This window comes from Molothrus ater, chromosome 3, assembly GCF_012460135.2.
Source record: "Molothrus ater isolate BHLD 08-10-18 breed brown headed cowbird chromosome 3, BPBGC_Mater_1.1, whole genome shotgun sequence".
Taxonomy (NCBI): Eukaryota; Metazoa; Chordata; class Aves; order Passeriformes; family Icteridae; genus Molothrus; species Molothrus ater.
The window spans coordinates 2,492,286-2,504,927 of record NC_050480.2 but is presented as its reverse complement, the minus strand read 5'-3'; the positions used below and the strand labels follow the sequence as shown (position 1 = coordinate 2,504,927).

The window sequence follows — 12,642 nt, the reverse complement described above, 5'->3', positions numbered from 1 at the left end:
GCCCTCCAGCCCTGCCAGGCACAGGTAGGAAAGCGACCTGCAGAGCAAAGAGCCCTCCTTATCCTTATCTCTCTTAAAATACCACTGGGCCCAGGCTCCAAAACTTCCTTCCCCACTGGATAAGCACTTACCCAGGTAATCTCATTACAGCCATTGTTCTCCAAAGGTTAATAAATACTTACCATGATGAGTAAAGGCTCCGCAATCTGACCCACACGCAGCAGAAGCAATTGCTCAGGGCCAAATTTTCATACTCTTTATTATGCTGAACACCATATTCCTCTGCTAACAGAGCAGCCTTAGCACCAAAATAAATGCGACTGCTTGCAAATAAGGTGTTGGCCCCACTTCTGGCCTCAAGTTTTTATGTTGCCATCATTGTGATGGCTCTGAAAATTAGCAGATGCTGCCAGTTCCTAATAAATATATGACTAAATTATTCTGAAACAACAGCAAAAACAAATTAGAGAAAGAATAAAATTCAAGGAGATGCCTCTCCAATTTTCAACATGTAGAAGAAAATAATTACAGGCTTTTGTTAATTTAAGGAAACACTTTTTCTCCCATCAGACGTGAGGTGTGAATTATGCAAGCATGATTTGAATTTGACTGGGTTGACATACTGCATCCCCAACAACAAATTTAAATTTGAGAGTTATGGAATGGAAAACCAGGTTTTCAAGAGCTTCTTAGCAAGAGCAGCAGCCACCACCTTCCCCAAGGGCAGGCCAACACCCATCAGGATGGACATCCCCATCAAGATGGAAAGCAGCACAGTCAGCAGTCCATAAAATCCACCTCCTAACTCCCAAAATGCCACGGACAAGGAGGGCTCTCCATCCCAACAACACACATTTCAAAGCAATGCTGGCTGCTCTGTTGGGATGATTAAAACACATTATCTATTTGTTGCAAAACTTTTACTGGCAAAGCATTTAGGTGAGGTGTACCTCTAGATGTGCCCAGAAATCCATATGAAACCTCCACCTTGCCACAACACTGAACAAAACTTCAAATAAGACAAGATAAGCAGGCAACTCTCTTTCAGTGGAGGATGTCAAATCGTTGTGCAGTCATTAGTAAGTTAAACTTAATCCCCTTCACAGGGGCTCCATTTTCCTAATTAGTGAAGGACGTAAACCAGATTTTCCATTTGATTTCCAAACAGAAAATTCAGAGGGGAAAACAGAATGAAATGAAATAAAAGGAAAAAAATCTTTTAGATTTGGTCAAATGACCAAAAGTTTCCAATTTTTTTTTTTTCCCCAGCAAAGCTGTACCTAAATTCACCCAGTCACACTTTCCAGCAAATATTTTACCTGCCCAAAAAAGGCTCTCATTTTTCAGGAGAACACACCACTACATGCTGAAATCGAGACAGAATCCTCACCATGCACCACCCCAAGTTGAATTATTTGTGACTCTCCCAAAGTCTCCCAGGGAATGAGGGAAAGCAGCAGGACCAAAACCTGGCCAGACTCGCTGTATGTTCCCCTGGGCTGCTCAAGGAGGTTTTAACGTGCTAAGGGCTGCAAGGGGCAGCAACCAGCCTCCCACACCAAGGCTTGCACAGCACCCTCACCACAGCTCTGCACCTTCTCCTGCCACTGCCCCGACCTCATTTTGGAAGGTGGCCAATTTAATGTGATTATCAGTCTGGTATGGATCAAACCCAAAAGCCAGGCTGGGCAGAGAAACCCCTGAGGTGTTTGTGCTTTGCCCTTTACCCATGAAAACCACGGCTCTGGAGCCTCCAAGCCCACACCCCCTTCCACAGTGACGCCCATTGAGCACCTGTGCATGCTCCCCTGAAATGCACCCTGCACACAAACCACAGCCACAGAGACTCTCCCATGCCAGGAGGCAAATAAATGGGAAGAAGGGTGATGAGGATTCAAGGGAAAGCAGGCCAGCCTGCCAGAGCTGCACACCAGGCAATGCTGAGCTACCACAGGGAAAATGGAACTTGCTTATGCCAGTCGTTGACCCCAAAGCCACATGAAAAGACAGCAATGAATCAAAGACAGAGGCTGAGTTTTAATCCAGCCATCACTTTTTGGAACATCTGCTATTTCCATGTGGAGCGGCTGCTCACCCCGGCTCTGGGCTAACCTTGCTGCCCTGCCCCACCAATCCCACCCCCTCAGGTTTTTGGGGTGATGACTGGTCTGATGCCTCACGTCAGGAGAACAAGGCACCAGCTGCCCTGGAACCTCATCAGCCAGCTAAAGAGAAAAATGCCTCCTGACACAAACAACCTTGATGACTCCTGGCCTGCCGCTACCCTTCTCTTCTTGAGGAAAGTTATTGAGGAAGCAGTTTTGGAGCAGGGCCAGCTGTGTCTTGATCTTGAGAGGTGTCTTTGATCCCTCTCAATCTAACTTTAAAGATAGAGTGGTATTAGATCCAACGTCTAAGAATGCCCTTCAAGCAGCAGTTGAAGACCGCGGGAGAGGTCTTCGACCAGACTTTTCCATTCAGAGCTGGTTCAAAAAATTCAGTCTCTGACACTGACCCTGTTTTAATCTCCTTTCCCCCCACCACCTCCACTTGAAATGACCATCCCTTGTGCCAGTCAGCCACAGCAACAACTGGTGATTAAGTCAGTTCCATCTCTGACTAATTTCTTGACCTGATCTGCTTTTAGGGCAGAAAAAACTTGTGCAGAATCTTCTTGAAGGCCTGCTGCTTTTTAGCCAGAAATGAGTAAGACAAAAACATGCCCAGGAGCAAAAGGAATGGATTGCACCAACAGACTCATCAATAAGTAAATAATATTTATCATGAGCTCTGCACTACAGCATTTGGACAGACACAAGATGAGCACCAGTTTGGTGCCTGCGCTTGCCAGCTGGTCACATCCAAACGGTCTCCATCTCAACATGCTTTGACTAATAGGGACATGGCCCAGCACTGAGCTGGGGATGCAGGTGCCCATGCTCCAAGAGATGGTGTTTTAGGCACCAAAATTGTCCCCTGCAAATTGAGACCCTTCAAACTCAGGCAGAGGGGAAGACCAGCTAGGCCTGTCCACCCTCACCAGTGCCAGATTACATTTCCACGGCAGCTGCTCCCTTTGTCTACACCCAGTAAAGCCAAACCAGCCTAAAAACTAATTTAATCTGCTGTAAACCCAAGTGTCAAGCACTTAGATGGCAGCTAAAAGCGCCACTCTCAGATAAGCGGGTGACACGGGCTAATAATAGGTTGCCATGAGGGGAGCAGGAGTGGCCATTTTGTGTGAGCAAAGAGGAACCCGCGCCTGGGAACAGCCGGAGCGGCCGGTCCCGGGCCCACCCTGCTCTCCTGTGATCAGCTGCGCTAATACCACCCTGACCTCTCTCCGAGGCAACAACATCCTGGCTTTTGTCAGAGGGGAGAACAGAATGCCACCTTTTATAATCATAGCTCTTCCCTTTTCATCTCCCAGGGGCTGTGCACCAGACCTGCTCACCGGCGAGGATGGTTAACCCTTGCTGGGCGGCAGACGGGTGCCAGGGTCCCTGCAGGGTCCTCTTCTCCCACATCCCTCCACTTGCAGGGGAAACACCAAACAAGCCCTTTCTGATGAAGGATGCAGGTGTGCAACAGGGCTCCTCTCTGCCTGACATTGCCATAGGCAGGAAGTACCTGGAGGCCACTTCATGCCCCTGAGCTGCATCAAGAGGTCACCAAATTCCATGCTGAGCTCTCCCCCCTCATTCTGCCCTTGAGAAGTGCCTTGAACACACCCACTGACCAGGAAATGGTGTAACTCAGGTGCCCTTCTTTTGTCCAAATTTTAGAAGAGCAGCTTAGAAACAAAGAGAGTATGTTTTCCAGAGCAGCACTCACGAATTCACCCAGGGATGTGGCACAAGATGCTGGTGTGAATGTGTACTTGGGTTTGCATGCAAGGCTCTTCACAAAAGAAGAGGGTGCATACTCAGACATGCTCACTTCACACTGCCCACAGGCTGGAGCAGGGCTCTCTCAGGACCTGGAAAAGACCAACCCTCATCCACTTTGGGATTCCTGAGGGAGTAGGACACCTCATCCATCCCCACACCCCCTCCCTCTCTCCTTCTCAACAAGGGCTACAAGGAGCACAGGGAGCTTTCTCCCGGGGCACACAAGGGTCTTGGATGCACAGCTGACTGCACGTGTCAGTTATGCTCCAAATGGGTTGTCACAGGTCAAGGTTCTGCAGGCAGCAAGAACAAATGCTATTTTTAGATGGGATAAGGTCACGGTGCTTTTAGAGACAGTGAGGTCTACAATAAAACCTATTGATCAGTCTCTGGAACTAGCGCTCCGGAGAGACGCCTAAATTGAAACAAAAATTGCCTGCCCGTTTTCTCTGTAGACTCGGTGGGTAAAAGCTTGTTGGAGTCTTTCAGGAGATAAAATAACTAAGAAGAACCTGCATACAGACCACAGTTGTCCATTTAAGTGGATGCACAGCGGGGGGAAAAAGGGAAAGTGAGACCTATGGGAGAGAACAGTGGGAAGCTCCAAGCATCCTTCTGCCATAGTGACAAGCCAGCTGCCCCAAGGGTGAAGGCCATCCTTCCCATGCCCTGACTCCAATCTTACAGCCCAGGTGTAAAGGCACTACAGCAAACCTGACTTGTAAGAGAATTAATGCTTTACTTGCATCTTGGAAGGTAAGGAAACCTCTGAAGGCATTAATCACTAGGGCCCCTGACAGCACATGCACATTCACCATCCCTGGAAGTTTTCAAGGCCGGGTTGAATCAGGCTCTGAGCAACCTGGTCTAGTGGAAGGTGACCCTGCCAGTGGCAGGGGCATGGAACCAGATGAGTTTTGAAGTCCCTTCCAACCCAAACCATTCTGTGATTCTCTCTGGCCATTTGTGTTTTGGCAATGAATTTAACCCAGCTGACTTGTGGAGGCCCAAAGATGAAAAACAGACCAATATTTCAGCCAGGCAAATTATTTAACTGGATGATTCACCCATCTCCAAGGTTTTCACAACAAATTCCAAGCATTTATCCAGGTCACAGATAAACCAAAACAACCAAATATACCACAAAGCACTGGACTATCACACCCTCAAGTTCAGCTCCAAGTCCACTACAGGCACATAAATCCCTCTGTATCACAAGAGGATCTTTATTGTATTGGAGGCTTGGAGCCACAGGGATGAGCATGAAACCATGGAGTATCTTCATTCATCACCTGCCCCACTGCCACAGCCTCACTCACAAACCAAGCATGCCACAGTAAACATAATCCATACATCACACCCTGACACAGGTGACCCCATCAGTGAGTCCCAGACAGAGCACCCCACCAGACACCAGCCATATAACCACCAATGCATTTGCAGCAATAATAATAATAATAATAATAATAATAATAATAATAATAATAGGTAAATACTACTAAGCTGTGAAAAGCTAGTTTGGGACATGTAGTTTACTTTCTGCTCCAGACAATAACAACATGAGCAGAGATAGACATTCAGCTGCTCAGGTAAAAGCAGATCATGTGGGAATTAAAGCACTACAAGCCTGCAGCATAGCTCACTCACCATCTGACTGCCAGGTTAGTCTGCAGTTTGAGTTTCTGCATAATAGAGATGGCAAGATGTAAAATCTCAAGCAGTATTATCTGTACAGTGACTGTGCTGCAGAGGAATCATAATAAAAAACATGTTTCAAAGCAGTACAGTTAACTGTGATTCTGGAAAAAAAAAGAAAACAAAACAACAACAAAAAAAGACAGGCTGATCTTTCCAAAAAATATACTGCTGCTAGAAAAGCCAAGGTAATTATTTTTCTATTTAAGGAATCAGGCTTGGGTTCTGTTTGGTTTCTTTATATAAAGGTCCTTAGGCTCCTACCAACACTTTTACGATTTTCTTCTTAGAGCCCTGTGACTCTAGGACAAAGTTTGAGATAAAACGATTGTAGTAAATAAGGACAAAGTTATTTGGGAATTAAGGACACTGCTGCAGCCCCTCATCTTCTTAACTGATTAGATGAATGGAGCTTTAGTGGAATATATGTCTGAGAAAATTCAAAGCTAATTTCTGTTTGTAATTACTGATAGCACACGAGTATCCTTTCCAGAAAGCCTCCTCTATCACCCAGAGAGCAGATGCAAATATGGGTATAAATAGGGAGTGCAATGAAATGAAGCCTGTGGCAATGCTCACAGTAGCTGCCATGCAGTCAGACTCCCACCCCATATATGTGTGTGGGTACACACACTCACACATGTGCTCCTCTGGTGATTTTTGACAGGCACCACTTGTATTCAGACTCGACTCTACCACATTCTCCAAGATTTTATCCTGGACTCCAGTGGCTGGTAGACAAAGCCCTCTGTTAATCTGAGCATAAGGGGTTGAGCCCAAGCTCCTTTACACTGCTGTGCCTACCAAGTGACTCTCCTGGCTGCAGGGAAACCACTTAGGATTTACCCTGGGGTAACTCTGAGCAGGATCTGCCCCACAAACACTTTCTCTGGGTCTGTCTCTGCCCTTAGGTTTTGCAAGTGCACAGAGGCAGAGAGGGGATCACAAACATCCCTAATGCGGCCCAAGAGGAGCTTCTGTAACCCGCCCAGCTGCTGTTGGGCACGAAAATGAGAATTTGGAGAGGCTGGAGCAGCAGAGAGTGGCTCCCTCAGTTTGTTTAGCTGCAAGATGCTTCTGGATGTCCGGGGCTTCCAGTACAAGGCAGCTTCAGGATCAGCACCTCCACGAAACAGAGGCCAGGGACATGATGCTGTGCTTCCCAGAGCCACCTTCATCCCTCCCCCAGGAGGGCACAAGGCGCTGAAAGACCCAGCTCTTTCCACAACAGGAAGGGAAAGGAGGGAAATCAACCCCCAAACTTTTAATTTTTGTCTTTTCCATTTATTTTTGAATTAGCATTCAGCGTCTGCCGCCGTGACACGGATAGCTAAAAATGTGTGTGCGGATATGTCATCCATGAACAAAGTGGCTCATGTTTGTTCTTTATTATTTAGGAAATGCACATTAATTACTGCAGATTTTCTCCTATACATCTACTGTATCTCAGACAGAATTGCTGAGAAGGTCTGCAGAATAAAAATGTATGGGGTAATTAAATGGATATTTATAATTAGAACTTAATAATTTGCATCAGGGACAAATGAGCTCTGATTTCAATCTGTAGTGCATTTAGATTAGCCTGAAGATAGTGTAATTTGATGTTTTATAGTCCTCCTCTCAGATTATGAAACAATACAGTGTCTTTTAGGCAGCCGTGTTTGTGTCAGGAGTGCGTTAAGAAGCAGCCGCAATGAAAATGTTTGACAACGTGAAAGCAGCCATAAATTACACGACAACTGAGCAAAAGTCGTGATGGAACAAATAAAGAGCTGACCTCTGATGCATCCGATTCCGCACCGCGCCCGGCCCGCTCGCGCCCATCCTGCACCGCGTCCTTTTAGCATCGAAGAAACCGTGAATTACCCCAGACAAGAACATTGATTTGGAGTCGGTGTTTCAATCAGTTTGAAGTAGAAACACTACACCGCTCCTCAGGCAGCCGGCTGCTCGGCCGGAGCCTCTTCCGGCGCAGCTCTGTTACAGCCCCATTGTTCCTCCCGCTGTACAATATTTATCCTGGGCTCTCCACACACAGGTACTTGACCCAGAGGTCACCGCCTCGTCTCCTGGACATACAACCCACCTTTGCTACCAGTGCCTCTTGCCCAAACACAGGGAGCCCCTGCAGGTCCTGCTGCCTCCCCACAGATGTACAGGTGAGTGTCACCCAGGGGACGTGGCACTGCCACAGCCAAGCACGTGCCCCCCAGACCACACAGCTGCATCTGCCCGGGGACAGAGATAAAGCGAGGTGGGGACTCCTTACCAAGGTCTTGGTAAAGAGCAGGTTGGTTTGGAGATGCAACCACATCCTTTTTCTCTTCCCAGCTTTGCTCAGCCACGGGCAGGGAGGAAGAGCAGTGAGGCTGGGCTCTCATTCCCGCTGTGCTGCAGCTCTCGGGCCTTACCCAGGCGAGCCACCCGCCCTGTGCCTCAGCACTTGCCCCTCTCGTCCTGGCAGTGCCAGGGTGTGCTCATTAACATCAGGTCCCCAGTAATGGATGCTGCTGCAGAGGTAAACACCTCGATCAGCAGATAACAGGGAGTCCTGTGCAGGCATTACACACACAGGAGCTGCGCACGTGCATAGGCAAACTCCTGGGAAAAAACACAGGGGTGCCAAGCCACTGGGAAGCTCACCATCAAACCAGTTACAGTCTGACACAAAGCACGAGGAGCGAGGGAAGAACCAGCGTAAGGAAGGAGATTTCCAGACCCAGAGCCCTGGCATTCAGCCTTATGGAGCCACAGCCTCTTCCCAGCCTTTGTACTTTCCTCTACAGAGCAGAGCTCAGTGCACCGCACATCACCAGCTGCTAGCTAAGAACTGAAGGGCAATGAGAGGAGACAAGGCTGGAACCATGGCAGTCTATGTTATCCAGCCTCCCCAAAAACTAGGGCTCACAGACCTGGATGCCCACATGGAGCAAAGTGCTCAGGCAAAGCTTTAACTAACAGAGGCCATCCCTGCACATGCACACTTTCCAAGAGGAACAGCTACGTGACCTAAAGCCTCTAGTGCCAAGCAAACCTCATCATTCCAGCAAGGCATGGTGCTGGGATAGCATTGAAGGGACAGAGGACAGGCAGGTGACCCAACCCACTCCGACCTACCCTTCACACCTCTGAAAACGCTGCCCTTTGCAGCGGGGGGAGTTTCCCAGCTATGCCCTTTCCGAGCACTTTGAAATCCACCGTCCATCAGCATGACGGGAAACAAGGCGTCCAGCTCTTCCTTTGAGGAGTTTCTTGTTTGACCAGAGTACACGTTATTCAAATCAGCCAGAGTGAAACGCAGTTAAGCTGCTGTTTGTTCCAGCACGATGAGACTGGCCTGTTAAAAAGCAAAAATGTCAGGATGTTACAGGCTCAGCCTCCTGCCAAGACTGGTAAGTAGCTGAACAACTGTCAGAAACGGCATAATCGGAAACAACAAAAAAACACCCAAAACAACCACAAATTCAGATTGTGTCTCCAATTCACAGGCACTCTGGGGCCACCCAGACCCCCAGGAAGGAATCCTTGCGAAGAAGCTCTGACCTGGAACATCCCTGCAGCCTCATGTACTACATGCCCACCACATCCACCTCTTGCAAAGCTAGGAACTTTCCACATCCACCTCTTGAAAAGCAAGGAACTTTAAGTAAAAACAACAGTAGCCCAGTAAAGATCTCAGATTTTGTCTTTCTTCTCACCACCAAGGCATTTTGTCTATATTCTCACCTCCTGACTAAGCACCTCGACGTCGGGCACGGCCCAGCAATGTTCTGTGAGGGCTCCATAAAGGCTGGAAGTGCAGCCACCCTCACACCCAGCACAGCTCTGCACGAGGGGATCAATTTGACTTTATTTCTCCTAAAGTCATTTGAATGGGTGGGAGCCACCATGAAAAGGTTGCTGTCATGCACAAGCTGTGGACCTGCACTGGGTCTGCCCCCAGGGTCTGCTCTCCCCAGCCAGGCAGATGCTTCTCACCCCTCAATTTAACTCCTGCTATCTCTGAAATCTCCCAGACGCACGCACGCACGCCCGCCCTCCTGCTCTCACACTCTTTTAGTTTAGTTTGCCTCTCAGAACAGCAACCCCCTATTTTTTTTTTCCTGTCCTGGGCCCTCAGGTTACTGGCACGGCGACAACTCTTTTTTTTTTCCCAACAGCGAGCCAGGAAAGATGATAGAACCTGCATGCGAGGCCAAGGGACTGGTCTCAACTGGTTCAGAGGGAAAAAATGGAGCTGTGTCTTTCCCCCCCCTCCCCTCTCCCTCTTCTTGCCTTTAGCCAAAAGACCTGGGAGCATTTGATGTGCAGTCAGCAGGTATTAAAAAAAAAAAAGAAAATTATTGAAAAGGCTGGCCGGCCCTGGAGCTGTGACACTCTCTCATCAAACTCTGGACTTCAGCCAAGTTCATCTGTTAATGGAGAGCCACAGCCAGGGCCTCCCCCCGCCACCACCCCCTCGCTCCCTCCTCTACCTCTTCCTCCCTCCTAAAAAACTAGACATCGATTATGTCTGTGCTTTTCCCTTTCTATTCAAGATAAACAAAGTGCTTCAAGTTCAGGGCACACCCTGGGACCCTTGACAAAGCAATCTATCATCCTGTCTGCTAAACCAGTCTGGCCACACCACCGCCGAGGAGACTAATGCTTCCAGTGTACAATTTTCCCTTTGTGCTGCTGCCCTATTACTAGTAACCTCTTTTCTTCCCTACCTTCCCAGGAGCAGATGTGCTTGACCACTTTGCCTAAGCCCCTCCTGGCAAAGGCATTTTTTGCTGAAAGCAACCTCAAGAATTAAAAAACAAAAAAGAACCAATCCCCCGCCTGCCCCCTCCTCTCCCCGACTCCTGTCTCCATCCCCATGTCCACCAAAGAAATCCAGCACAGAGCTCGATTTTTCCTTCCCCACCGAAGATTTCTTTTTAGGGAGTGAGTTCAGGTTTAAATCATATCCACTAATTCATTCTGACTTGCAATTAAATGCAAATACACTTTTATAGCCAGCATGGAGTGTATTAATTTTAACAGCAAATGACAAAATAAGAATACAGTCCCTCCAATACCAATAATGAATCGCACAATAAATCACGTTAGTGGTCGCATTCATTAAAGCTTGCAAAGCTCCTGGAGATCCACGGGTGCAGCGTGCCAGCATCAGCTCACCCAGACCCCACTGCTGGCACCCGAGTGCCCCAGACCCCAGCTGGGGGGCACAGAGAACACCCCACCAAGAGCAGGGCACCCAAATCCACTCCCAGTCCCTCCCAGCAGTGCCACAGGGAGCTGCTGCTTCCCAGGTGAGCGGGGCCGGAGAGATTCACAGCCCAATACTGAGGGTGGGTCTCACCACAGGGCTGAGGCATCTGGGCAACGTGGCCTGGGTTAAGGCGAGGGCTGGGAGCACCCGGGCTGGGTGCTCTAAAACACAGGGCAGTTACAAAAATTAATAGGAAACCACAAATCAGCACTGAAGTGCACTTCCTAACAGCTAGCCTGGCCTGCTCCGAATGCTCCCGGCTGCCGACAGCGCTTACCCCTTCCCCAGGTTACAGAGCGCTCCATTTGCTCGCCGGCACTAGAATCCTCGGCACCGTTCATTAGCCAACATGGGGGAAAGTGAGGGTTTTCTGGCTCCTTTGTTTTGGTAGGACAGCTGTGTGCCATTCCCACCCCCTCCCACCCATCCTCTCCTAAAGAAATAATTAAATCCAATTAGGACCAGAAAGTAATTTACATTTTGGTTCTGTGTAAGATGGGGAGGTGGGGGAAGGAAAAAAAAATCCCATAAAACACGTTGTGATGAAATTTCATTCCTTTGCTACTTATTTGTCTGCTTTTGCTTTTGAGGATAGCTCAGGCTGCACTTTCCCTCTTTAAATGGGTGCGTGGATTGAGAGGGAGATGAGGAAGGTGGAAGGGAGAAAACTTGTTCCCATTCCCTGCTCTGTAACAAGACAGCTCTGCAGGGCAGCCCATCCTGCTCCGGCTCCTGCTCCTCCCCTCGCCGCGCAGGGGGCTCCTCTGCCGCGGTTTACTGATTTACAGAACCTTGGTATGTGAATGGCAAAAATTCCTTGGCATAAGTATATGTTTGCTGATCACATTTCAGATCATGTGTTGTTCATTATTATGACTTGCTCAGAAACAGTTTTGCTACAGTTATATGGGTTTGCCTTGGATATTTTTTCCTCTTTTAGTACATTGAAAACATCACGGCAGGGGGGGAAAGCAAATAAGAAAACGTTTTTGTGTCTACACCACCTCAAAAGTGTATTTTTAAAAATTATGGAAAGGATTACAAAATATTTCAGGACTGGGAAGCAAGGGGGAAAGGAAATGAAATTAACAAAATTTCTTAAAGACCAATGTGATGTCAAATTTTCAAGTGGAACGTTTTCCTTTTGATGGGCATGGAATTATAGGTGGATTTGATATTTTTACCACTTCCGAGATCTCTAAAAATATACTCAGCCCAACTGATGCATTGATTTTAATTTGGTGCACTATTTAAGCAGCCAGAAGAGTACATCTTTTTGCCAGGCAAGACATCAGTGCCAGGACCTTCTGTAGCACTGGACAGCAAGTCCAGGACACACTGGTTTTTAAACATACTACCCCCTTGCCTTCTGCAGAGAACTTTTTCCCGAGTTCTCATTCTGGCAATCAGAAAAGCAAATAAGTCATCACTCCAGAAAAAATAAAAGTTTCCAAACAACGCCACTGTTTTGCTTTCACCTGTGTTGTAAAACTCCAATTCATTCCAGAGTTTATTCTGAACTCCTGCAGCAATTTGCCTCCATCTTTGCCCGTGGCAGATGGTCCACGTGGGTTTCATGTGGGTGACCACACAGGTCACCTGGGCACTCTTCTCTCCGCACAAAACACGAACGTTTACTTTTTTGTCATTTTCATATAGTAAATTATCCATTAGATTTCAACATATCTTACTAAAGCAATTACATCAAGAAAATGATAGCGCGTGTGGAATCAATTATGCATGCACTTGGCCAGGGACCAAAGGCTATGAAGTCGGAGAGGGCAGAATCGTTCAACACAC

The 12,642-nt window shown here is 47.8% G+C and overlaps 1 protein-coding gene across 6 annotated transcripts in view; it reads right to left on the bottom strand.

Moving 5' to 3' along the window:
* BCL11A (BCL11 transcription factor A) overlaps nucleotides 1–12,642 on the bottom strand; it is a 75,330-nt gene that overhangs the window by 43,963 nt on the left and 18,725 nt on the right. Inside the window, exon 1 of one of the 6 annotated variants that reach the window (XM_036379667.2) lies at nucleotides 8,703–8,907. The exons of the other annotated variants lie outside the window; for them this stretch is intronic. Coding sequence (XP_036235560.1) covers nucleotides 8,703–8,796 — 94 coding nt within the window. The 5' untranslated portion in view covers nucleotides 8,797–8,907. Of the gene's footprint in view, nucleotides 1–8,702; nucleotides 8,908–12,642 lie in introns of those variants that run through there. 6 annotated transcript variants of the gene reach the window in all.